Source organism: Gobius niger, assembly GCF_951799975.1.
Source record: "Gobius niger genome assembly, chromosome: 6".
NCBI lineage: Eukaryota > Metazoa > Chordata > Actinopteri > Gobiiformes > Gobiidae > Gobius > Gobius niger.
Window position 1 is genome coordinate 17,322,745 of NC_136857.1, and position 23,605 is coordinate 17,346,349.

At 41.8% G+C, this 23,605-nt stretch overlaps 2 protein-coding genes across 13 annotated transcripts in view; one reads left to right on the forward strand and one right to left on the reverse strand.

Moving 5' to 3' along the window:
- Nucleotides 1-17,528, forward strand: part of LOC306963952 (membrane-associated guanylate kinase, WW and PDZ domain-containing protein 1-like) — a 96,466-nt gene extending 78,938 nt beyond the window's left edge. For 11 of the 12 annotated variants that reach the window (XM_079557742.1, XM_079557748.1, XM_079557747.1 and 8 more), the window contains 10 exons: nucleotides 2,536-2,800; nucleotides 7,634-7,725; nucleotides 8,545-8,740; nucleotides 9,110-9,412; nucleotides 12,092-12,295; nucleotides 13,649-13,733; nucleotides 13,816-13,867; nucleotides 13,986-14,129; nucleotides 14,212-14,350; nucleotides 16,075-17,528. In XM_079557742.1, the coding sequence (XP_079413868.1) occupies nucleotides 2,536-2,800; nucleotides 7,634-7,725; nucleotides 8,545-8,740; nucleotides 9,110-9,412; nucleotides 12,092-12,295; nucleotides 13,649-13,733; nucleotides 13,816-13,867; nucleotides 13,986-14,129; nucleotides 14,212-14,350; nucleotides 16,075-17,171 (2,577 nt within the window). In that variant the 3' untranslated portion in view covers nucleotides 17,172-17,528. Of the gene's footprint in view, nucleotides 1-2,535; nucleotides 2,801-7,633; nucleotides 7,726-8,544; nucleotides 8,741-9,109; nucleotides 9,413-12,091; nucleotides 12,296-13,648; nucleotides 13,734-13,815; nucleotides 13,868-13,985; nucleotides 14,130-14,211; nucleotides 14,351-14,754; nucleotides 14,847-16,074 lie in introns of all 12 variants that reach the window. The other variant, XM_079557745.1, reaches the window with a different exon arrangement.
- A 4,169-nt stretch (nucleotides 17,529-21,697) lies between these two features.
- On the reverse strand, nucleotides 21,698-23,211 carry LOC306963967 (rhodopsin). Its single transcript, XM_079557773.1, has one exon. It carries the CDS (start codon nucleotides 23,010-23,012, stop codon nucleotides 21,954-21,956), a length of 1,059 nt encoding a protein of 352 aa, XP_079413899.1. The 5' UTR covers nucleotides 23,013-23,211; the 3' UTR covers nucleotides 21,698-21,953.
- Between the last annotated feature and the right edge of the window lie 394 nt (nucleotides 23,212-23,605).

Below are 23,605 nucleotides of genomic sequence, written 5' to 3' on the forward strand. Positions count from 1 at the left end.
AAGAAAGCTCAGATCCCACAGCTCTTGATCGACATTAAAAGCCGGAGTTGCAGCCGCCGGGATATTTGGGATTAGCTGGAAGCAGCATCAGTCAGGGCTGAGGGAGTTACCTATTCACATCACAAGGCCTCAGGGGTGGAGAAAAAGCTTCTTCTTCTTTTACTCAGCAACGCTATGGAGTGTTTGGACTGTCACAAACAAGCTGCTTCTGTAGCTTGATTATTTTTCAACCCAATAGGTCTTCTTTCAACATGACTACAGTACAGAATAATAATGCAGTTGCTCGTGTCAGTGTTTTCGCAATAATGGTATTTCAACTTCTTGAAAAAAATAAAATAAAAAACATTCACTAAAAAAAATATGTTGTTCATATAATTAGTTTGTTATCCAATTACACTACTACTACAGAGAATGATATTTAGAGATTTATTGCAATTGTTCTATGTAGCTACTATCGAGTAGAAGGCAAAAGCCGGTCCAAAAGTGGGAAGTGTTAAAGGTTGGTGTGACATGGTGGACCGGTGGAGGCCCTATAGCTCACTGTCAGCTCACATTAAGCTTTTTGCTTGGAAAAAGCCAGTTTTCCCCGTCTGTGTTGTGTCACTGAAATGTCACGCTGCATGCAACTTCATGTCAGCCCTGCCTCCAGTTCAGGCTCTCTGTTATCACTATCAACTCATATGCAATAGACTCTGTGCTGTCCCAAACTGTTAGATGAGCTGGGAGTGATCAATGTGATTTTTATGTGGCTCTTTGCGCACGTTAGAAAACATTACAGGATTATTCAACCCTTTGTTTCACGCCACTGATGTGTGGGAGACTTGTCTGCCATTACAGGAGCTACTTGATTATTCATATGAGTAAAAAACAATTCAATTGTCAGTAATTGCATTGTACTGGCAAGGCAAATCTTTTCCCACAGAGGCAGTACAGTGATTGTAATGGGCAATCACACGCAGCATGCAAATAAACAACAGAAATGACTTCAGCGTCTGAAGCCATTGTATGATATTTCAGCTCTGACAGTTTATGACATGCGTGTGCATTTGTACCTCTATATTGCCTCAAGTGAATGAATGTCGGAGACCTCGTGTTCAGACAGGCTGCCATTCACTGTGCATTGTACAAATAGTATTTCATGCTTTATAACTCAAAACATTGTACAGACAGAAAGCATTAATTCAGCCCCAATTTACGAGCATACAAGACGCCCGAGTGAGGCAGTTTACATATGGCTGAAAATAACAGTTGCCAGCTGCTTGAAAAAAGCTACTTGTAATGTCAATTTGAGCGTTGAAATAATGATTCCGGTGACACCGCGGAGCAGCATCTCATGACATCAGCAGGTGGGAGGATTTCAAGTAGTAATCGATGTGTAACAAAGTTTTCTGAATTAAATTAAGTGTATTTAGTAAAAGTTAACAAGTTCAGAATAGCTTGTAAATCAGTGCAATCTTTGTGCTGCTCCCAAACCTGGATAACTGGAGAAGGATTGAGCCAGGAAGTTGTAAAATGCTGCATGAAAATATACAAATTACTTCACAGGGGATTGGCTTTATCGACAGTAAAAGAAATGTTTTAACTAATAAAATGTTAAAAGCACAAGCATTATATCAGTCTCTGCCCTAAATACCATTAAAGCTGGAGGACCTGGTTTCCTGTTCAAACTGGGTAATTATTAGTTTTGGCCATAGCTCTCACAATCCCTCATGCACCTCCGAATTGTTCACAGAAATGAATTATTTGCATGTTTCACACCTGTGTATAGCTTTGAGTGGTGGCAAAGTGCAGCAAGGGGGACCACCCTCAAGATATATTGCACTCATTTAGATTCTACCTCTATCTCCCATTGTTCAATAAAAACGTAGGTGAAGACGATGCAACACAGGTGTGTTTTTGCCACACACTCTGTGGTGGCAAAAATACATTTACTATAACAACAAAAACTCAGGTACCCAGCTTTAATGCTGGAAACAAAACTATTTGCTCCGGAAAATCTCGATGGTTTAAAAATCCCAAACCTTTGATGACAACATTCCTCCACATTTTCAAACCATCTTCATTGAAACCATGGTAACGAGTCGCCATTCAGGAAGCTGCTCTATGTCTAAAGAATATGACCTTGGGTGTTCTTTTTTTCTTTTTCTTTGCAACATCCTCTGGCCTAACTGACTCACAGCTTCGCACATGGACATCCGTGTGACTCACATGAAGGATGCGCAATAAATATCACTTTTATTGTTAAAGCATTATCAGCAAAGTACAATATCAATATTTGACATAGTTCAGCTATACTGTCTAAAAATAAAAGTCTCTTAGCTCTTAAGCCTAATGCGATCCCATGGACACAGGAGATTTTGTTGTTTACAATAGATATTGTATTGGCCAATTGCGAACATTCAAAATACGATCTCAATTTGATTACAATTGATAGTGAAGTTTACCATGTAATTTTGTTATTGCAATATTCATCATTCATCGGATACTTTTGTATCATGTATCATGTAGCCCTAATTCCCACCTGTTTATTTTCAGCACCAGTTGGAGAGGAAGGACAGCCAGAACAGCTCCCAGCACAGTGTTTGCAGCCACCGCAGCACACACACGGACTCACCGAGCCACGCGCTGCCCTCTGCCATGCCCAGCGAGGTGGTGGCCCCTCCCCCAGCTGCGCCCACACAGCCTCTGCCCGGCCTGCCGCCCCTCCATGACCCCAACGTCGATGGGACCCTCACGCTACAGAAGAAACCTGACCCCTTCAAGATCTGGGCTCAGTCTCGGAGCATGTATGAGAGCAGATGTGAGTACAGCCATTAAATGACACCTTCTTGGTAGATTTTATTCATTTATTTGTTCATTTTGAATGATATTTGAAATTCACAATCTGTAAAAGGATTGTGCGTGTTTAAACGTATAAAATATAAAGTATAAAGTTTAGTTTCTACAATATTCAGACTGATATTGTTGGCAGAGCATGGAGCCCACATTCACAAAGGTCGGTCTGGGATGACTCTCAGCCCACCTTGCCCCCTTGCGTCTCTTTACCCTGGTGTCAGTGGTTCCTTGATGCTTTGAGTGCCCATTACCAATCCGTGTGTGTACTGTGTATGACTTTGCTTTTGGTGCTTTTGGAAGTTCCTTTTATCTGTTCTGACTTTTTCAAAATTAAAAGTGAGTGTTGAGGGTGATGACTGCGGGCCGTCTTTGTTTGCTAAACATTGATGCACTGAGTCACGTCTGTAGTCCTATAAGGCGCCTCTAAGAGGAATCTGTCCTTGAAACAGAGCTGCGTTTATGAGAGAGGTAAAATGTTGCATACCGAGAACACACAGTTGGGGGCATCTTGCATATCCCAAAGAAAGCACTTGGAAAATGGCATATGTTCTGAGTGGAAAGATAAAATAGGGCTATATTTAAATTTACAGTATGTGCTGAACTTTATCAGTACCAATGAGGCTACTGTCTGGTCAAAAGAGGAAAAGAAGATTGTTTTAGTAATTCAGAGAAATATTAGTAGAAATCAACATATAGTTTTGACTCTCAAATTAGTCACAACATTTCTATAAATTCTGGAGTTAAAGTTCTGGCCTTGCAGCTGAAGAAGAAGGAGAAGGAGAAGACGACAAAGAAGGAGAAGAAGAAGAAGAAGAAGACAAAGGAGAAGAAGGAGAAGACGACAAAGAAGGAGAAGAAGAAGATGACAAAGGAGAAGAAGGAGAAGACGACAAAGAAGGAGAAGAAGAAGACGACAAAGAAGGAGAAGAAGAAGACGACAAAGGAGAAGAAGGAGAAGATGACAAAGAAGGAGAAGACAAAGAAGTTTATTCGTATATTTACTTATATTATTATTATATTATATTTACTCGCGCCAACAGTCCCTCTGACCACCACGGGAGAACATGTAAACTCCACATAGAGTTTGGCAATTATATAAAAGTAGCTGTAGCATTTTTATTCAGTGAAATGAGTTATGAAATACGCCCCGATTAAATATTTGCACTTTTTAAACGGCATGAACACATATGCGACTCACGCTTATAAACCTGTTACATCATGGAAACCAGCGCGGGTGGAACCTATGCACACACGTAAAGAACATGCAGAATACGCGCAAAAGGGCCCCGCATGGCCTTGTATTTATACATTTTTAAATTATTATTATTATTGACTTTATTACGGACGCTAAAAAGATGGTCCATATTAAAAGAAAAGACACACATAAAAACAATACATTTATCTCCTGTATAGGCTCAACAGCCAGTGAGTCCATATACGAGAGGAATATCGCACTAAGCGTAGTCCAGGGTTGGTCAATGCAGTGATGATGCTGTTCACTGAGTTCGACAGCCTGCACATGCACCTGTACATGAGATTTCACAGAAACATTTGCAAACATTTGGCTTGCACTGCTCCATCGTGGGACTCTCAGCAGCATCCGCATGGCATCATTATTTGCCACAGTTAGCTTATGCATACTACTCTTTTTGTAGCACCTCCATATGTGAGCAGTATACATGGGAGTGCAATACGGCTGAAAGAGTCTGATTTTAACAGGTGTTGAGCACATTCCAAACCTGCGGATCAGCATGTTGCCTGTCCATAAAGCATGCAACTCTGTCTGTAAATGTCTCTGTCATCAGACAAGTCTGCAGTCACATAGTGCCCCAAATTTTTACATTCATCAGTGACATTAAGTCTATTTCCTGATAAAAAAGAAGTCAGGGAATGTCAGTTTGGCGTTCTCTCTGCTCCGGGCTGGGTCGCGGGGGCAGCAGTCTCAGCAGAGATGCCCAGACTTCCCGATCCGCACACAGCTCCTCCAGCTGTTCTCCGGGCTATCATGACTATGCTTTTCTTTGAGTTGTATTTGATGTCAAAGTCTGTTCCATACTGAGAGCACACATTCAACAGCTCTTGTAATGCAGCGCTATATGGACAAAAAATAACAAGGTCATCAGCGTACATAGTTATAGTCGAACCCGGGACTTTCTACAGTAGCTGTGAGGCGCGAGCACTAACTACTGCTCCACCGTTCGGCTCAGTTCTTAGCTTTGTTGTTTACTGCTGATCATTTGTTTTGAAGTCACTGAACTCAGGCTAATTTTGAGGATAGTCCCAGATTTTCCCCCAAACTTTAATCTAGAGCAGCCTTCCTAATATTCTTTTTGTTGTTCTACTTCTGCATTTTTCATAGAGTATCAGCATATTTGTATATTTTAAACCGGTCATCATTATTAAGATGTTGTCCAGGTTGGAAAAACATTGTTTCGTTATCGCCCGAGCAGAGGGTTTGTCCAGTCTCTCACTCTTGACAAGCTGCTCTTTTATGTTCTTATGTTCTGCTCTATGTGCAGCAGCGTTGGTTCATAATTATGGCTCGCCCGTGTAAAAATCTAGGACTGAAGCTGATTAAATATTAACTAGGCCCAGCGAGAGGCTCTTTAAGCTGTGGCTGATTGGTATATGTGTTTGATAACCCCTAAAGGAGCGGCAGACCCCTTTTTGAGTCAGCAGGGAGGTGTAGAGACGAGATCAAACACAAAACTCAGCCAGAAACAAAGACGCTTGGCAGAAATCGTCGAGAAAACGATGGTGGAAACTCACAGTGATTGATAGGGCAGTGTTTCCTGTTATTCATCGCGTCAAGGTGGCCCACCAAAGTCCCATTCTGTCTTACTTACTTTTATGCTAAACTTAAGCTTTGAGCTCAATAGGAACAGATCCACTGACGAGTGAATGAATAATGTAAAAAAGTCATTTGAGCAGCTATAGAAGACGACAAGAGACCGAAGTATTATTTCTAGTTGCAGGATATACAGAGTTAACAAAACCCAAGGTGCATGACCCTCTTTCATCAGAATGATTATCAATCGATCATCAGATTTTATTTTTGTGTAGTTTCTCAGACCGATATGGATTTTCGAAGGGGGATGGCCGATATCTGATATGTTAAGTAATTTAATTTGATGTTTTGTTTTTATCTTTCAAATAGCCTACAATTAGCCTACAAGCCTACAATTAAACATTTATTATTATAGTAAAGGTTTCAATCATAGAAATGGATCTAATATAGGTCGACCGATAGGGTTTTTCTAAGGCAGTTTTTTTTGGAGGGATTTTAATTGGCCGATGCCGAAGTGCACAGCTGATATTTTTGCCCCATATTATTAAAAATGTCTCATCCATAAACCTGTGTATGAAGCTTCTAAACATGTCCGTGTTGAACTGTATATTCATGTTTAGTCGATTCTTCAGAGGTCTTCTGTAGATTCCAAAACTAAAAACGTTAAAGAGATATTTCAGAGTTTTTGATTTCTGGATTTTTTGTTTTTAAATTCATGCAGTCCTTATATTTGAAGAGTTTAGTGGCGCTAGGCTAGTGCCAGGCTAGCACATGTCTATAGTAACTAGTAGCCTGCTTTAAAAACAGTCTGACTCAAGCACAGTGTATCTGAGGCAAATCACTTACAAAGCCAGACTACGGATATAAAATGTCTGTGTTGATTGAATCATTTTTTAAATATAACTGACCTTGCATCACATTAATTACTGCATTTTGAGGGACTATTTTCTAGCAGATCACTCCGCCGCTGCGTAGCTTATAATCACGAAGCTGATGCTGCTCAAATATAAGTTATTTTGAATGCAAAATGGTTAAAATCATTATATCGACACAGACATTTATATCAGTAGCCTGGCGTTATAAGTGATTTGCCTCAGGTGCATTGTGGAGTGGGTCAGATTGTTTCCGCTAGCCTAGCACCACTAAACTCTTCAAATATAAGGACTGCATGAATTAAAAAAGAAACATCTCCAGAAATCAACAACACTCTGCATAACTAGGAAATGTCAAAAATCCTGAAATATCCCTTTAAATCTCTGTCTCTTATGGTTACGAAATAATTCACAAAAGTCTGTGCAAAAGTCTCACTGGGTTGTAATGTCAAATTGTATTGTTACTTAGAGTCCAAAAGTGATCAATACAATAATTACACAAAACGTTCATAACTGTTTCAAGCAAATTCTACCCCATTTTCCAATGGACATTGGTGTTAGAGCCTTCTTGTGAAGTGTTCTGTGAAGTTTAGGCTGATGTGAAAAGTGCTTTACAAATAAAATACCACTTTCCCTTTTTTATACAGGCTTAGCACTGCCACAAAAAAGTGCATTCCGTTGTTTCCTTTTGGTCTGAGAGCAGCCTTAAGACCAAGTGTTAGACCTCCGCTAGTAGACTGGGCAGAGGAAAAGAGAGGCCGTAGCGTGTTAGGCGCATGGACAGCAGGCGGGACCTCCTGCTCGCCCCTGGCCTCGTGGGCTGAACAGACTGACACCAAATTGCCTGTGTCCTGCTTTGAAGCAAACGAGTGGGCTGAGAGGAGCATGGAAGGATGAGACTCACATGCAGGGGGATACAAAGATCATGATAATGAGGCCAGGAGATTATCAAGTCTTCAGTGGTTGGATTTGATCAGTCGCAGTGCACAGTGATTTAGTTAGGGCAACAAGGATGTAGGGAAAGACAAATCCAGTATCTGCCAAAATACAGTATGTGCTGACTAGAGCTTGTTAGAATTATACACCACAAACATAATTAAGATATGGATTTATTCTCTATATTGTCTACATTTTGCAGTGCCAGATTGCCAGGAGCAGGACATTTTCCTCTGGCGCAAAGACACAGGATTTGGTTTTCGTATCCTCGGAGGGAATGAGCCTGGTGAGCCGGTGAGTACCTGCCCAATTATTGCCAGTTTATTCACTGCACAATCAGATGTAATTTGGATGTAAATGCTCTTTCTACACACGTTTCATCTAGCAAAAAACAATGGCATAGAATCTCCAAAAAATGTACTGTTGGTGTTTTTGGTCTATATGACAAAACGCCGAAGACGACTCTAAAGCCTTGTCGTCCAAAATAGTGTGAGAAAATAGATGAAGGCTTTATTTCCCGGTCTGTGCTGCTGAATGCTGTTTTAAAACGACGGAGGAAATAATTTCACATTGAGCTGTAGGCCACATATTCAGCTATTGCTTGTCATCGGTGCCAAGAAAGCTGCATGCTAGTTATGCGCCTGTTTCTGTAAGAGGTGCCCATACTCCCACTCACAGTGCCTAAAGCGAAGTGTATTTGAAGCTAGAAAAACAGCCTGCACAAGGCTGCCACAAATACCTCGCTGTAATGATACGGAAAACAACACTGTTGGTTTGCAAATCAATAAACTCAGATGAGACACACCTACAGTATTTGTAAGTGTAGATTGGCTTAGACAGATTAAGGATTTTAAAAGTTTTTTATTTTACTCAAAACGTTTCGAGAAAATCTGGAGAATCTCGAACTTGCAGAAACCAAGTAATGTGTTGGTTGGATAGATGGATGTACTATCCTAGGAAAATTGAAACCACAATTTTAATCATTCACATTCACTACAGTATTATGTTTATTATCTGCAAACTCTCCGGAGTCTACACCTCTACAATCATATATGGGATTGTTAATGCTCCTGGTAATGTTTAAAATGTGATAAACAACAATTGTTTCTCCAGATCTACATCGGTCACATAGTGAAGTATGGAGCAGCGGATGAGGATGGGCGCCTCAGGTCGGGGGACGAGCTGATCTGTGTGGATGGCACTGCGGTTGTGGGGAAGTCTCATCAGCTCGTGGTACAGCTGATGCAGCAGGCCGCTAAACAGGGCCACGTCAACCTCACTGTGAGGCGCAAGTCAACTGGATATGGAGGTGAGCGTGGCATTTAGCGTGTAATCATGCCTACGAGAGCAGAAACACACCTGAGAGAAATGACCAGAAAAAAGTCATATTAGAGTAAATGGTGTAGTGACCTTTTTGGATAATGGTTAAATTTGTATTTAAACATTTTTTCCTCAATGTATACTGTAGGGCATAGAGAAGTAATCAGTGATGGGCAAAATAATGGCACAAATCTGTAGAGGTTGTGAAAAAGTGTTTGTTAGTGACTGGCATGAAACATTTTCTGTGCCTCTCAATGAAGCAGCATGGCAGAAGCAGTGGTTGGGAGGGAAAGTCCAATACAGTCCTGATTTTGAAGAACTACCTGAATAATTAGTTCTTTCTCTGCTACTTTCCCAGTATCCAAAGGCGAAGGCGATGTCCCGCCCTCACCAGCCTCCTCCCACCACAGCAGCACCCAGGCGCCCAGCCTGACGGAGGGCAAACGCACTCCACAGGGCAGCCAGAACTCCCTGAACACGGTGAGCTCGGGCAGCGGCTCCACCAGCGGGATCGGCAGCGGGGGCGGAGGGGGCAGTGGGAGCGCCGTGGTTCCAGCCAGTCTCCAGCCGTACGACGTGGAGATCCAGAGAGGAGAGAACGAAGGCTTTGGGTTCGTCATAGTGTCCTCAGTCTCCAGACCTGACGCTGGCACCACGTTTGGTAAGAGAAGTATTGAAATTATTATTATATTAGGTGAAGACTGTCCATTTTGTAAGATGTCTGTCAGTTGGACTGAGATTGACTGACACATTGCAATATTTTAGAATTTATTTCTTATACTGTGCAGCCCTAAATGATATGAGAAGAAAAATAGACTATATATACACAGTTTTCTTCTCTGTAGTCTTATAAAACAAGCAGGTTAATTGGATTATTAATATATAAAAGTATCTACTCTGTACAAAATTATTAAAGCCACACCGCGTAGAATTTTACCCAATAAAAAACATTGAAGTTCACACATTTATTTCATGACAGATATTTTCATAATTGAAATTTATAATGTAATAAACATGTGTTTTTGCTGTGAGCGGCTCACCTCTCCAAAGACATGACTGTAACTTTCCTGGGAGTGGGTACGTCTCCAGCTTGTTGCCATTGAGATGTCACCTAAAGTCAGCAGAATTGAAGATTTAAAGTGGTTAGGTCCTCATCCAGATCCATTCTTTGATTACCCACTGCCGTAATAGCATTTTCTGTGTTGAGCTGGTCATAGGAGTATGTTTTATATTGATGACGACAGTATAGTCCAAAATGTTACGCAGTGTCCCTTTAAAGAAGTGATGTTTTAGTCAATGGGAAACATTGGAACCCACAGAGAAGTATTGAGTCTCACATGCTTTTAATTTACACAACCACTGTGATCACTGATCTGCATGCAAAATCCTTCCTTCCTCCTCTGCCAGAGCAGTTCCAAAGTAAGCAGAGTAGATCCACAGAGAGTTGCGCTGAACTGTGCCCTCTTGTGGCCAATTGACAATATTCCTTTCGTTCCTTTTCATTGATTTTCCTGTTTTATGGGTAGTAAAATCAGGGCAGGGGGATTGGACAGTCACACTCCGAGGTCACTGTGCTGCTGAGGGATGAGGAATCCCCTTTATGACATTTTCTATTCCCAACGGTTCACAGTCTCCATCATCTCACATACACATATCATGGCTCGAAATTAGCGCGTAATTGAAGTCAACACTGCAGCCGTCTGTACTGTTCAGGAACCTTTTGTGTTCCAGCCCTCAAAGAAGATAAAACAACATCATAATGCTACACAACATCAAGATAGTCACAGATTGATCCCATAGGTTAATGAAAAATTTTGTCAAAAGCGTGGAGTGCAGATGTTTGCAAGTCTAGAGGTTTAAACTCACTCAAAGCTATAGAATACAAGCTCACACTTGATAACATAGCTACTTTTCTTCTCATGTTTCATGATCATTTATATGAAAAATGAGCAGTTGATGAAAATGAGCATCTAATGCTGAGATTAAAATGTTATTTTTGACTTATGATCAATGCAAACGAGACAATATTTTAAATAATTCTGACATAATCTTTTTTTTCCTATTTCTGAATTGCACACTTAAATTGCACAGTTGCAGAAACCAGTAAGTAAATATTTCTGCTCTGTGTGGATCATGTGACAACATTTGGGGCACTAGACTGACAAAGAAATGTGTATTTTTAAAAACACTCACGACAATAGATCTCTAAGGATGCATAACAGTGCAGAGGAGAACAAAGCCCTTTTAGCTGATCCAAGCTCTCATACATCATAAATACAACAACAGCTCTACTGCTTCCTCCTCTCTCTCTTGTGACCTGGAGTTAGTGTTGCCTTAAGCACATCGGAGGCATTCAATCCTATTTGACACACCCTGAAACGTCCAATAGCTCATTATTAGGACAGAGTGTTGGTTAAAGTGCATTTTTCAGTTTAGAAACGGTGAAAGTGTTTCTGATGGAAGATGTAGTGATAATTATATATCACAGTTAAAGCTTTGGAGACTGAAAAATGACAAACCAGTTAAGATTGCTTCATTCATTTTTAACCCCAAAAAAGTACAGGTCATTACATCGGCCAAAGACAAATCGTCCTGGTTCGAAACATGAGCGCCTTTCCTTTCCTTCAGCTTCATCCTTAACCATTGTGAGATCCGGAGTTAGCAGTTGCCTGAAATACACACATTTGGTTGAATAATCACCCCATAGTTACACATTACTTATCTTTATCTCTGCATACCTGCGTGTCTCCATTTTGAATAATAGATTTAGCACTTTTTCTCTGTTTACAAGATCCATCGGTCTGAATGAATGCAGTTCCCTCATGTCAGTCATCCCTCAACAGCCAATGAGCACCTCCTCTCCCCTGATAAAATGTTGCTGTTACATTATTACATTTTTTATTAAAATATGGCGTTTCGCTGATTACACAAGTGTCCTCCAATCCAAGGAAAATAATCTGCTAGTTCCCAGTGAAGGAGCAGTTGTGATCCTGAGAACAGAGCATTGATAGACTGCTGGACTGAGGCTGCTCTGGGGCTGACCACTGCCAAATGATTCACACTTATTGATTTAGATGTCAGAGGGAGGGGATGGCTTGTGCACCTCCCCGCCGGGACCATCCATTCCCCTCCTGACATCATATCAATTTACTCTCCTTTATATGGCATGAAAGATTTTGCATGTGTGAATCTGATCTTGAGGTTTTCTATGGCTAAATATGAGAAGTAATTCAAAGAAATGGCTTTCAAACTGGGTTCAAGATTTAGTTTCTTCTTCATTTCGTTTAATCTAATCTATATATTTCTCTTTCTTTTTTCCTTCCACAATAATCAACACAAGCTGGAAATGCCTGTGTGGCCATGCCCCACAAAATAGGGCGTATCATAGAGGGAAGCCCAGCGGACCGATGCGGGAAGCTGAAGGTGGGAGACCGGATTTTGGCGGTGAACAGCTGCTCCATCACCAACAAGTCGCACTCGGACATCGTCAACCTGATCAAAGAGGCGGGCCACACGGTGTCTCTCAGGATCATCCCCGGTGATGGTGAGGTCCCACATCGAAGCTTACACAAAAAGTACATGTTTCATAATGCATCGCACTGAGTTATTCATGAGTGAGTGTTGTGGAGGGAAAGGGCACTACTCTTGTTCACTGCAGAGCCACTTCAGGAGGCTGTGAACTCAGAATGACTCAGAGGCAAAGACAAGCAGATGCACCGCCCTAACTGCCCTATTCCTTCTATAGGGATTTTTTTTTAGGCCAGGTGTGTTCTCTTAAAGATGCTATATCTGATTTTTTTTTTTTAAATACAAACAATGAAGATGATGCCACTAAATGAAAGTATTAGTTTTGGTCCAAACTCGTCCCTAAAATATTTCGTATATATTTACTATTTAGTTTATAGGCATGTTTCACAACTGTCAGGGTCACTGTTACAGAAATGCTTAAAAAACTAGCCTGCAAGTTCATAGACTTGATATAAATACTTTATATTAAGATGCACAGTGTTTACAATGTACTAACAATGGCCACTGGCTGCTCTGCTTGGTGACGACAACACTAGAAGCCGTCATTGCGCCGCCATTGCTGTAGTACCTCCATATAGCCACTAGTCATCCATTAGAATGCATTACACTTTAGACACGCTAAAAACAACTTTAAAGCCTGGTTTCTAATTGTCTTAAACGTTCTACAGCTGGATATTCATCCTGTGATAATGCTGAGTTAGTTACAATTAGAAACCAGGCTGGTTTTCGTAAAAAAATATTTTTTAGAAATCTCGTACTAATGAGGGTCGGACTGTTAGCATTGGGGCAGCGCGAACTACACGTCACGCAAGGGCCAAGTCTACAGTGACCATCCCGCACTCATGCCCTTTTTAGGAACATGCTTCGTCAAAGCTCGGGAGGGGGAGTCTGAAAATCCGCCATGATTTCCCCCTCGAGCCTAGTCATTGAGGAGTGAGGAGGAGACGTCTATTCTTTTTTTTTTTTTAGTCTATGTGTACTAAAAGAGGACAAAACTATTTTTTTCCACTACTAGAAAAAATTATGTCCTTTAACTTGGAGGCTTTGTAAAGAGTAACCAGAGTAATTTAACATTTGGAAACAACCTCAAAATAATGACTTACGATTGTGAGTACAGGTTTTGTACATATTTCACGTCTTGGCGATAAAATCTGGTGTAAGGTCAAACCATGGTCATGGTCATTGGCAAATTGGCAATTACCTAATACTGCTTTATTCAGCACAATCGCATGTCAGCATTATACAGTACACATACAGAAACTGCTAGTCCTATTTCTTGAGGTAGTAAGGTAGACCTAGCAGTGAGTCATGACAACAAATTATTCATGTTATTTAATTTCCTCAAAACCGGTATCAAATGTGTCCACAGAGTCTTCCAATGCTTCTCTGCTGACCAATGCTGAGAAGATCGCTACCATCACCACAACGCACACACCTCAGTCCTCAGACCCCCGGTATGTCCTGTTCCTGTTTTCAATTCATCTAATATTTGTGACACTTTATCTGTATTTACACGTGCCGTTCATCTTTTTACAGGAATAACTCCAAGTGTAAAGGAGCTCCTCCTCCTCCACCAACACAAAATCAGGTATGAATTATCCTTTTACGTTAACCAGATTAAAAGTATGAGACTCGCTCTTTGAGACTGAATACAGAAGCACATATCTCCCCTTTTACACAACTTTCCTGTATTCCAATATTTGCAGGATGCTGAGTTCTACTCGGTGGACCTGGAGAGAGACAGTAAAGGGTTTGGGTTCAGTCTGAGAGGAGGACGAGAGTACAACATGGACCTGTACGTCCTAAGACTTGCAGAAGATGGCGCTGCAGTCAGGAACGGGAAGATGAGGGTATGAAGGACACCACAAGCTGCCCGTTTGTCCTCTAGTCTCGAATTTAGCTGCAGTAACAACACTGACGGCTGTGTTTCAGGTGGGAGACGAAATCCTGGAGATAAATGGTGAGAGCACAAAAAATATGAAGCATTCTCGAGCAATCGAGCTGATCAAGAACGGAGGGCGAAGGGCACGGCTTGTCCTTAAACGGGGCGACGGATCTGTACCCGAGTATGGTATGTATACACTTCATAGACTGCTCTTCTCTCTAACAAAATATGAACAAAAAGAGACATTAGATTATACCATATTATGTATTTGACATAACAACACTAGAAATCACACAGAATGTCTTCTTGCATGGACTTCTTATTTCACTTTATGTGTATGTTATGTTGCGGCAAATAATCAAACTTTATTGCAATATTAGAAAACACATTTTCACATTACAAAAAAATGCTGTCTTTAGACTTTTAAAAAGCACTGAATCTGTCTGAACTTCCACAGTCATTAGAAGTCAGTCTGGAGTTTAAATGAATTACCCTCTCTCCAAGTACATGGTGTAAACCAGCTGTTGTTTGTATGTTTCTATGCCTTTCTCTTCTGCTCTCTCTGTGTCTGGGCTCTTCCTCCTCTTCAGCGATGATGGCTCCTCATCTCGCTGTGGGGACTTTGAGGAATGACAAGATGGGAGAGCCCTGTTTCTACCTAATGGGCCAAAATCAGACCACGGTTTGTAGCCAAAAGTCTGTCCCAGTCCACCCCCCACTGTCATCTCTTTTCCTTTGGGTTTGCTCTGCCCCATCAACAGCCTTGTCCCCAATGTTTCGTTCTTTACGCAGGTCAGAGGTGGAAGTAACCAAGTACAAATACTCAAACATTACATCTAATATAAAACATTCGTTGAATATTAATGAGTAGTTTTCAGACTTCATTCATCAGTTTTGTGTTGATCAGTGTCAACTTTTGTCTCACAAAACCACTGATTATAGGCTTTGCTGATGTAATGCTACTACAAAGAGCAAAATGCAGATATGAGATAAATCCCTTGTGTGAACAAAGATGTTCAACGAAACAATGTATCTGTTGTCTGTAGAAATGAGTATTACGCAGAATTCATATTGTGGATGAAAAAACACTGTCATGTATTTTACCACTTTGTGTTCAATACTTAACATCACTTAACACCAATGACTAAGAAGTAATTAGTGCTCATGAGTTTTTTGGCCTTTTAACTAAACTTATACACATTCTCAGTACTTGCTCCACCTCTGGTTACACTCATTGAATGTGCTTCATGTCTCGTCATGCCTGACTTCAGCTGTGTAACACCTGTGGTTTGTGCTGCTCTGATGGACAATGTTAACATTTGTACCACATTCTTCTCCCAGAACAACCCTCACTTTTTTAATCTGGCAGCTTTTCATCCAGTCACTCCTGCTTCTGTCCCTTTGGTTTGCTCATGGGTGCACAGTCACATGTCCAGCATTGGTCTTGAATGGTTCCAATAGATTATGTGTCACTGACATCCCCAGACCAGATACTGTATGTGCATAATGTGATGTTGCTTCATCTTATTGATCATCAGTGCAGGTACTGACAATCTGAAAAAAAAAATACAATGGTCAACATTCAAAGTGGATCAAAAAATGTTTATCATTGTATGTCTGTTATGGTCAGTTCTTGAGGCATGTTCAGTAATACTTGGGGTTAGTATTTGGGGTTGGGGTTAGTTTATGGGTGATAGAGCTAGGATAAGCAATTCCGCTGCATTTGAAGAATCAATTTTTTATCACTTTGATGGCATTTTTCATCGACTACAAATGTTGACTTGTATATTAAAAAAATCGATATGCATAGGCCTATATATAATGCACAACTATGCATGCCCAACAAACAGAATCGCTACAAAGGACCCAAGGAATTAATTCCGCAAATGTTTGTCGTCTCTCTCTCTCAGACGGCAGCAGTGACGGGTACCCTGCCACACCCGGGGCACAAAACTCTCCGGAAGTGAAGACGCTGCCAAACAGCCGATACCACACCTCATCGGAGTCCAGTTATCCACCCGACCTTCACAAACCATCATGGCAGGACGAGGCTGTGCGCGGCCGAAACAAGACCCGGGACAGGGACAGGGCTGGGACCGACCAGACACCCGACTACCCAGGCCAGCAATTCAACCCCCACCTCCATCACCCCTGGAACAACAACCACAGTCAAAGCACCCCCAGAAACCAGTCTCCTGCGGACAGTAATGGCAGCAACAGTGGCAACAAGAAGGGCAGAGGACGCAAAGTCAAAAAGTCCGAGTCGGAGAGCGGCATCTCTAAGCTCCTAAAGACTTTGAGGAAGGACAGCTCTGGGAAGAAGGCGGAGAAGCTCAAAGGGAAAGAGGCGAGTACCAGCAGCTCAACTCTGGACGGCAGGTTTAGGCTCCAGCGCCGTGGTTCTTTGGATCGGTCGCCAACAAGAAAACGCGGATCATCTCCCGACCGGCGCCGAGCCAAGTCCATGGATCGGAGGGCCGAGCGGGCGCAGCGTGACCGGACGCCAGAAAGGGAGTGCGACGACGGAGGGTTCCTCGCCGCAACACCAGAGAGGAAATTTTACGAGAGGCGCGTTATGAAGGACCCCGCCACGACACCGGGACGAATGCGGGAGGTCGGAACCCCCGAGAGATCGAACAACAACTCCGATACCCTGTCGTACAAGAGGGGGCGCACTCTCGACCGCCCCGCGAAGAACGGCAACCTGCTGAGAGACTCCTCCTCTGAGAGATACCAAGCGAACGGGACGCCGACGCGGAGGTATCGGGACTCTTCCCCGGACAGCACCTACAGCCGCGAGGAGCCCAACTACGGAGCAGCGGCGCCTCCTATGCTCAAAGACTATTACAGCATGATGAAGAACAACGCGGCTCAGTACAACCACGCTGCCTACAACAACGCGGGTCACAATAATAACAGTGCAGCAGCGGCGGGACGTGGCTCCAACCAGCTCCCCGAACCCAAACGGCGCCTGTACAAGGAGAGCCCCAAAGACCTGAGCATTTAGCGCCTCATGTCTTTCTGTACAATACACTGGAAACGGACTTCACAGGATATTATAAGTCTTGTGCTCTATTTCGTTGACTGATTTGTTAATTGATTGATTGCTTTTTATTGTGATCCCCCCTCCATCAACATCAGAGATTCATAAAACAGCAAAAGTACAATCCTATCTGTCCACACTGGTTGTTTTTGTCATTGTTCTAGTTATTTTTTATCAGAGTCGATGTACTATAGTAATGGTATTGTTATGTGCCTGCAAATGAAATCAGTGATATTGCTTATTTTAGGCATTTGCTGAATCTATAAATAGTTGTTCCCTCCGAGGCCTAAAAATGCTTCCAGTTGTGGTCATTTTTTAAAATATAATTATTAAGTTTGTTTCCCCACATTTCAGACTTGCTTTACTGAACTAAACTATAGCACAAGACACTGTTGGTTCACAAAGACTGTGACATTTACATGTAAGTATCAAACTTGAATTGAAATGTATGGTAATGGAAAAAAAAAGAAAGAATAATATATGACCATTTGAGGATTTTGTCACTATTTATTGTTCATTTGGCACATATTTTGAGCCCATTCGATGTTTCAGGAAGGTAGGAACACACACTGTACCTGGGGGAAAAAGCTGGAGTCTTTTAAATGGCGACCTACTGTAATGCCTAAACGCAACTGCTGCTCCAAAAAGAATTTGTAAATTCCAATTGTTTCCCTCTTTTCAAAACACTCATAATGTAGCAAAAAAGACGACTTTCAACTCAAAGGAATAAAAAATACTGAAGGAAACAAACTATTGGACTGAATTAGTTGCTCATCAAGTGTGCGGAGACATATTTGAGCCAAGTTTGCGTCGTGCCAGAGATCCAGCTTCACGCTGCCATAAAAATCTATGTTATCTTGTATGCCAAAAAAAAGTATGCGGATCAGGCATAACATTGTGACTACTGGCCGATGAAACACAGATTGTAAGTGGGTGGGACCTAATTGGGAGCTGAAGGACATTTGCTCTCAAAGCCGAGGCATTGCAGACAACTATGTTAAACTTATAAGAGCTAAATGATGACGGACACAGCAGCTCCAAACCTGCTTTTCGTTTAACATTCACGGTGATCACGACAAGTGGTCAAAGAATGGAACCGGCACTGTGGGAGTAAATACACAGAGCAAGTCAACCACACAGGGTTGTCTTACACCAGGCAAGAGATCATAATGTTACACCCGATTCAGGTGAAGTTGTACTCAAAAAAAAAAAAAAATTATCTGATTTTCCTGTCCCCTCGTTTTGACCTGACACACTGATTCTAGCTGCTGTCGGTTTCGGCAACATGGGACGGTCCCGCCACAAGAGTTTTGACCAATCTGCCGCGCTGAGCCATGCCGTCACTCCACTCCCAAAAGTCTGACTGCTGCTTGTACGACATGTTTTTTAAGTGTAGTTCTCTTTGTTTTATGTCTCATCCAAAATATATTGAGTAAGAATCACATATGCATCGTTTGATCACTGTCGTCACCATGGTACTGTATTGAGAGGGGGAAAAAAACGTGGGGGAAAAAAATTATGAAGTTCGTTGGCCATCACCTGTAAAAGAAAAAAAAAAGAAAGAAAAAAAAAAGATTTCCAATGTTATTATTATTAGGAAGGATTTTAAAAATGTTGCCTTTTCTTGTACAAAAGAGAAATTTATGGAGAGAGCCTCAACAGTGGGGAATGTGCTATTGTGTTGGACCTGATAATGATTTATTGGAAATATATTAATTTTACTCTTTGATCAGGTATGTAAAGATTATTGAGAGACTGTACTGGTTGAATCCGCTCAGTTTGTTTGGTCTGAAATCTCGATGGTTATAGCCTGCCTTTGTATTATAAAGCACTTGTATGCAGTCTGTGTTTCTTCAAAAAGCATTATTTCTTGCAACGTGCTCTGGACATAATTCTGTCTGTGTGTTGATAAAAAGCAGTACATGTATATTATTATTATGGGCCAATCTTTTTATAAAACTATGCATATATAAATATCACATTGTTCATAGCTTTATTTGACCCATGAAGCTAAAAAACATAACATTAGTCAAAGTACAAGTAGATGTGGACTTATCCAGCTTCTTTCCTCCAGATGGATTACAATGTATATGTAGCTATCAAAAGAAGTCTGTGAATGCTATTTTTATTATCAAATAAAGTTTTCCATACAAATCTAAGGCTTTCAATATATTCCTGCATGAGCACACACACTTATGGGCCATTTACCGAGCGTTAACTCATGTGCATTGTCTCATTTACATTTGCAATTTCAAAAGTTCAAGCAGTACTAACTTGCTTACCTTAATATAAATCCTTTTTGTAGTCCCTCTGGGGGTAATACAAGTGTTAATAGGATGATTGGGGGGGGTCTTTCATCTCCCACTGGTGTCTCTGGCCAGAAAACCGCACATTGCAACTTTGCTGCCTATGGGTCGGAGTCACCAATGCACACTAATGGAATCACGAAGAAGAAGCTGACAGGCTAACGGGCAGCGCCACTTAAACAGTGTTTACAGCCAAGTTTGAGTGAAGAAAAATATCTCCATTGTGTCATTGGATGTACAATATCCCTCTCTCCCTTTGTCTTTCCTGTCAGTGTAGTATTTACTCTCACGGACAATTAATGAGCAAAAAAAACGCAACATGCTACGACACCTGCAGTGGCGCTTATGGCCTCTAGGGGCATGAGTTACTTAGGACAGTACTGCTTTAAATAAGCACATTTTTGCACCCTCGCTTGGGCAGCTGTGGCTAATATTTTGTCGTGAGGATTAGCATTATCATGTTGTTTTATGATTATTATTATCCTGTTCCGTGGTGGAAGAAGTTCTCAGATGCTGGAGCAAGGAATTTACTATTACCCAAAACACTCACTCATGTAGCACATTCCCACATAAGCAAAGTGAGGGAAAGCAAAAAAAAACTTGCTATACATGCATCATTTTCATTCTAACCCTGTCAACTGTCAAAACAAACAATGTAGAATTTACATGATGTTGCAAGACGCTGACATTGCAATTCCCCTATGTCTACACTGCAGCAGGAATTGTTTCAGTCAACGTAAAGTGTAAGTAAAAAAAATACATCTTTAAAAAGAAACCTATGTGTTACAGAGAGGCAAAGGATGAATGAATCAAGCTTTGGTCTAGCCCACAATAGAAGGAGTTGGAATAATCCAAGCAGTATGTTATATAGGCATGGATTATTACACGCTACAGATCTGTGTGTGGTGGAAAGGCCTTGATTTTAATCCAATCCAATCCACTTTATTTGTATAGCACATTTAAACAACAAAAACGTTTCCAAAGTGCTGCACGTCAAACAAAACAAAGAGACTGCACTAAAACCGGCACAAACAATAAATAGTACAATACTCAAAAGACGCAGTTGGTAAAAATCTGATTTTACACCTGAGCTGATTTGTTTGAGAAGAATCACACCAACATAGAATCCTGGCGGTAGCTTCAAGAACAGAAGGGTCAAAAGAATTTCCGGTACCTAAACAAATCAGCAACATAAATAATATAAACATTTGTGAAACGCCTTGATCAGTTTGTTAATATTCTGTAGCAGTCAATTTTTAATGTTGATGCTTTGATAAATTTAACGTTATGCAAAGTCATATACAAAGTCTATCTTAAGTGCATTGATTATGGTGCTAGAAATGTTACCATGGTTTCTAAGTCATCTCTAAATGTGACTTTTCAGGTTTCTGAGCCTCAATGCAGTATCACTGGTTGTTACACAAGGTCAATAAATAGAGTAGCCGTGGGGTGTGTAGGATGCATCCCATCATTTAGTCTGTTCTCTTTTGTATCCTCCTCTTTTCACCAACTAACTTACAGTTGGTGTAATATATATGAGAGAAACACTCGGCCAAATACCAGACTTGAACCCAGGACGCTGAGGACAGACTAGTGTCCTGTCATTTGTGCAGCAGCCTTACCCTATCAGCTACATGACTTCACATCTTTTTCTACATCCATATTGACCTGAATGCGTAGCCTCAAAATCCTATAGTCCCATTCCCTCATGTACATCTGTCCAAACTGAATCTAATCTATACATTACCGTAAACGCTGTAAATATTATTTTATTCTAATTACCTTGGAACTATGTTTTTGGACCATTGAATTATTTGTATTTATTTAGTTTTATTGAAATCAGTGGCCAAGACTGATATGTGTTGAAGGGTAAGCCTATTAGTAATCCAGGTTATTAATATTTGTTAAAAGCTTTTCATAATCACCACTAATGCAATAATCTTTAAGTTAGAGGTGACCTACGCTTAGATTCTGTACTAACGTCACTTTCACTACAAAAAAATATCTTGAAGCAATGAGTGGCATGAATGCATTCTGAGTTAGTCATTCAGATTTATTGATTTGATTAATATAACTACAGTCATCATTAACATCTCCCCAAACGAAAAGTAAAACATAACCGGAATTTGCCATTTGCAAAGTGCCTTTTATTTTACATTGCCATGATTACATGCCTCTACATTTAAAAATAAGCCAGTAACATTTAGGATCCAACTGTAAAAGATTTTTCCTCTTTCTTTCAGGACAAAATCTCAGATAGTGAAGTTGGATATCTGTACATACAAGAACAACTCTGTTAAGGGCGGACCTTTCCTGGTACTGTCTTTGGGTCGAACCAGCTCATTTGTAAAAATAAAAATGGAAGTTATTGGACTTTTTTGTGGTTTCCCAGGGGAGTCGTCTTCGTGGACCGTGGGTCGTGGTGAGTGAGAGCCGGGTCTTATGCTGGAGACACTGAGCTGGAGGAGACTGAAGAAGCCTCGGTCTTGGTGGTGGAGGCTCCCTCCTCCTCTTCGAAGGGGTTCTTTCCGCAGCACAATGTGGTGATCATGCAGTGGCGGAACTGCTTGTTCATGCAGATGTAGATCATTGGGTTGTAGATGGCGGAGCTCTTGGCAAAGAAGGCTGGAATGGTCATGAAGAGGGGCCCGAACTCGGAGCCTTGGTGAGTGAAGATGTACCAGGCTACGCTGGCGTATGGCAGCCAGCAAACCAGGAAGCCGATGACCATGATGACCACCATGCGGCTGACCTCACGTTCGGCCCTCTGGGTGGTCTCAGACTCCTGCTGGGCGGCAGCAGCCTCTTTGACAGCGCACAGCAGACGGCCGTAGCAGAAGCCCACCACAGCCAGAGGGATGCAGAAGTGAACAGTGAACATGTAGATCACAAATGACTCATTGTTGAAGCCTTCAGCGCGGGTGTAGTAGTCGATTCCACATGAGCACTGCATGCCCTCAGGGATGTACCGGGACCAGCCCACCAATGGGGGCACAGCGCAGGCTGAAGCCATGAACCAGGTGAAGGCCACACCCATGATGGCATGGTTCTCCCCGAAGCGGAAGTTGCTGATGGGTTTGCAAACGACCACCCACCTTTCAATAGCCAAAACCACCAGGGACCACAGGGCAATCTCACCGCCCAGGGTGGCAAAGAAACCTTCGATGTTGCAGCCAAGGCGCCCGAGAACGAAGTAGCCGTGCATTGAGGTATAAATGGTTGTGGTGAATCCTCCGAACACCATGAAGAGGTCAGCTACCGCCAGGTTGAGCAGGATATAGTTTAGAGGGGTTCGCAGCTTCTTGTGTTCCAGGGTAACGTAGAGCGTGAGGAAGTTGACGGGGAAGCCCACCAGGATGAGGAAGAACATGTAGGCACCCAAACAAGCATAGGCTGCAGGGTTGACTAGGTAGTACTGAGGGTATTCATATGGGCTCCGGACGACTCCGGTGGTGTTGACCATAGGGATATAGAAGAAGGGTCCCTCCGTGCCGTTCATGGTTGCGGTTTGTCGTGATCAGCCCTTCTCTGGTGGTTCGTTGGCTGGAGACAGAGATAGAGAGGGACCTACAGAAGGGCTCCCAGGGCCTTGCTCACACTTTTATAGCCACAGCTGGGATTAACTCTTTCCAAATCCGTCAGCACAAAGTGATTTAGGGCATGTTTAATATCTAATCCAGCCATCACTGCAACATAACTGATCACTCATCAAGATATTAAGGTTACACCTGCTAAGGCATATCACCTTCAAATATAGAGATACATTTTTATTTAGGCTAATGCAGTGGTTCCCAACCTTTTTCCCTTGAAGCCTGTGGTCATGCTGTAGTCAGGCCGCGCCAGGTTGGGAACCACCGATGCACTCTACCATGTGTGTGCGTGGAGAATTTAAGTGAATGTATGTTAATTCTTGTAACAGAGTCTTGTTCCCTTTCTTCTATCATGTCCAGGGTCTGCTATGTCCACATTGGTGCACAAAGCGGTTCCTCAGGGTTACATGCGTAGCTTACCAACACTGGGTTAGGAAGTGAATTCATAAAATGTAAAGCAACTTTGAGCATGGAACTTTTTAAGACTTAATATAATTATGAT